The 622-nt window shown below is 59.8% G+C and overlaps 1 protein-coding gene across 1 annotated transcript in view; it reads right to left on the bottom strand.

The window, feature by feature from the left end:
* Nucleotides 1-76: 76 nt before the first annotated feature.
* The window catches only part of EMH_0029590 (uncharacterized protein), a gene marked incomplete at both ends in the record, with an annotated part of 12992 nt that continues 12446 nt past the window's right edge, over nucleotides 77-622 (bottom strand). The window contains 1 exon segment of the mRNA XM_013494318.1: nucleotides 77-499. Within this exon segment, the coding sequence (XP_013349772.1) occupies nucleotides 77-499 (423 nt within the window).

Genomic DNA, 622 nt, shown 5'->3' with positions numbered 1-622 from the left:
CTGCTGCTGCTGCTGCTGCTGCTGCTGCTGTCTGCTGCAGCAGTTTGCTTCTGCAGGCAACCGCAGACACGAGGCCTTAGCGCACATCAGCAGCAACAGCAACGGCAACAGCAGCAGCAACAGCAGCAGCAAAAGCAGCAGCGGCAAGGGCAGCGGATGCAACAGCAACAGCAACAGCAGCACGAGCAGCAGTAGCACTAACAACAAAGAAGCAGCAGCAGCATGCATATCTCACATGTTCGTGCTTCTGCTGCGCTGCAGCTGCTGCTGCTGTTGCTGCTGCCTCAACTGCAGCAGCCAGGTCTGCTGCAGCATCCTGCAGCAGCCCTTCTGCTGCTCCTGTCTCCCCGAAGGACCGCAGCAGCTCTCCAACGACCAAGGCATAGAGCCGTGCTCCTGCTGCTTCCTGTATTGTTAGTGCTGCTGCTGTCTGCTGCTGCTGCTGCTGGTGCTGCTGTTGCTGCTGCTGCAGCAGCAGTGACCGAGAACCACGCAGCGACTGCAGCAGCAGCTGCAGACACTCACGGAGCTGCTGCATGTCGTGCTTCAACGCCCAGCAGCAAATCAGAGAAGCAGCAGCAGCCTCTACCCGCCATACAAACGACCGCTGCAGCGGCCGCAG

Source organism: Eimeria mitis, genomic scaffold, assembly GCF_000499745.2.
Source record: "Eimeria mitis Houghton genomic scaffold, Emh_scaff1106, whole genome shotgun sequence".
In the NCBI taxonomy this organism is placed as follows: Eukaryota; Apicomplexa; class Conoidasida; order Eucoccidiorida; family Eimeriidae; genus Eimeria; species Eimeria mitis.
This window is presented reverse-complemented; position numbering and strand designations above follow the sequence as displayed.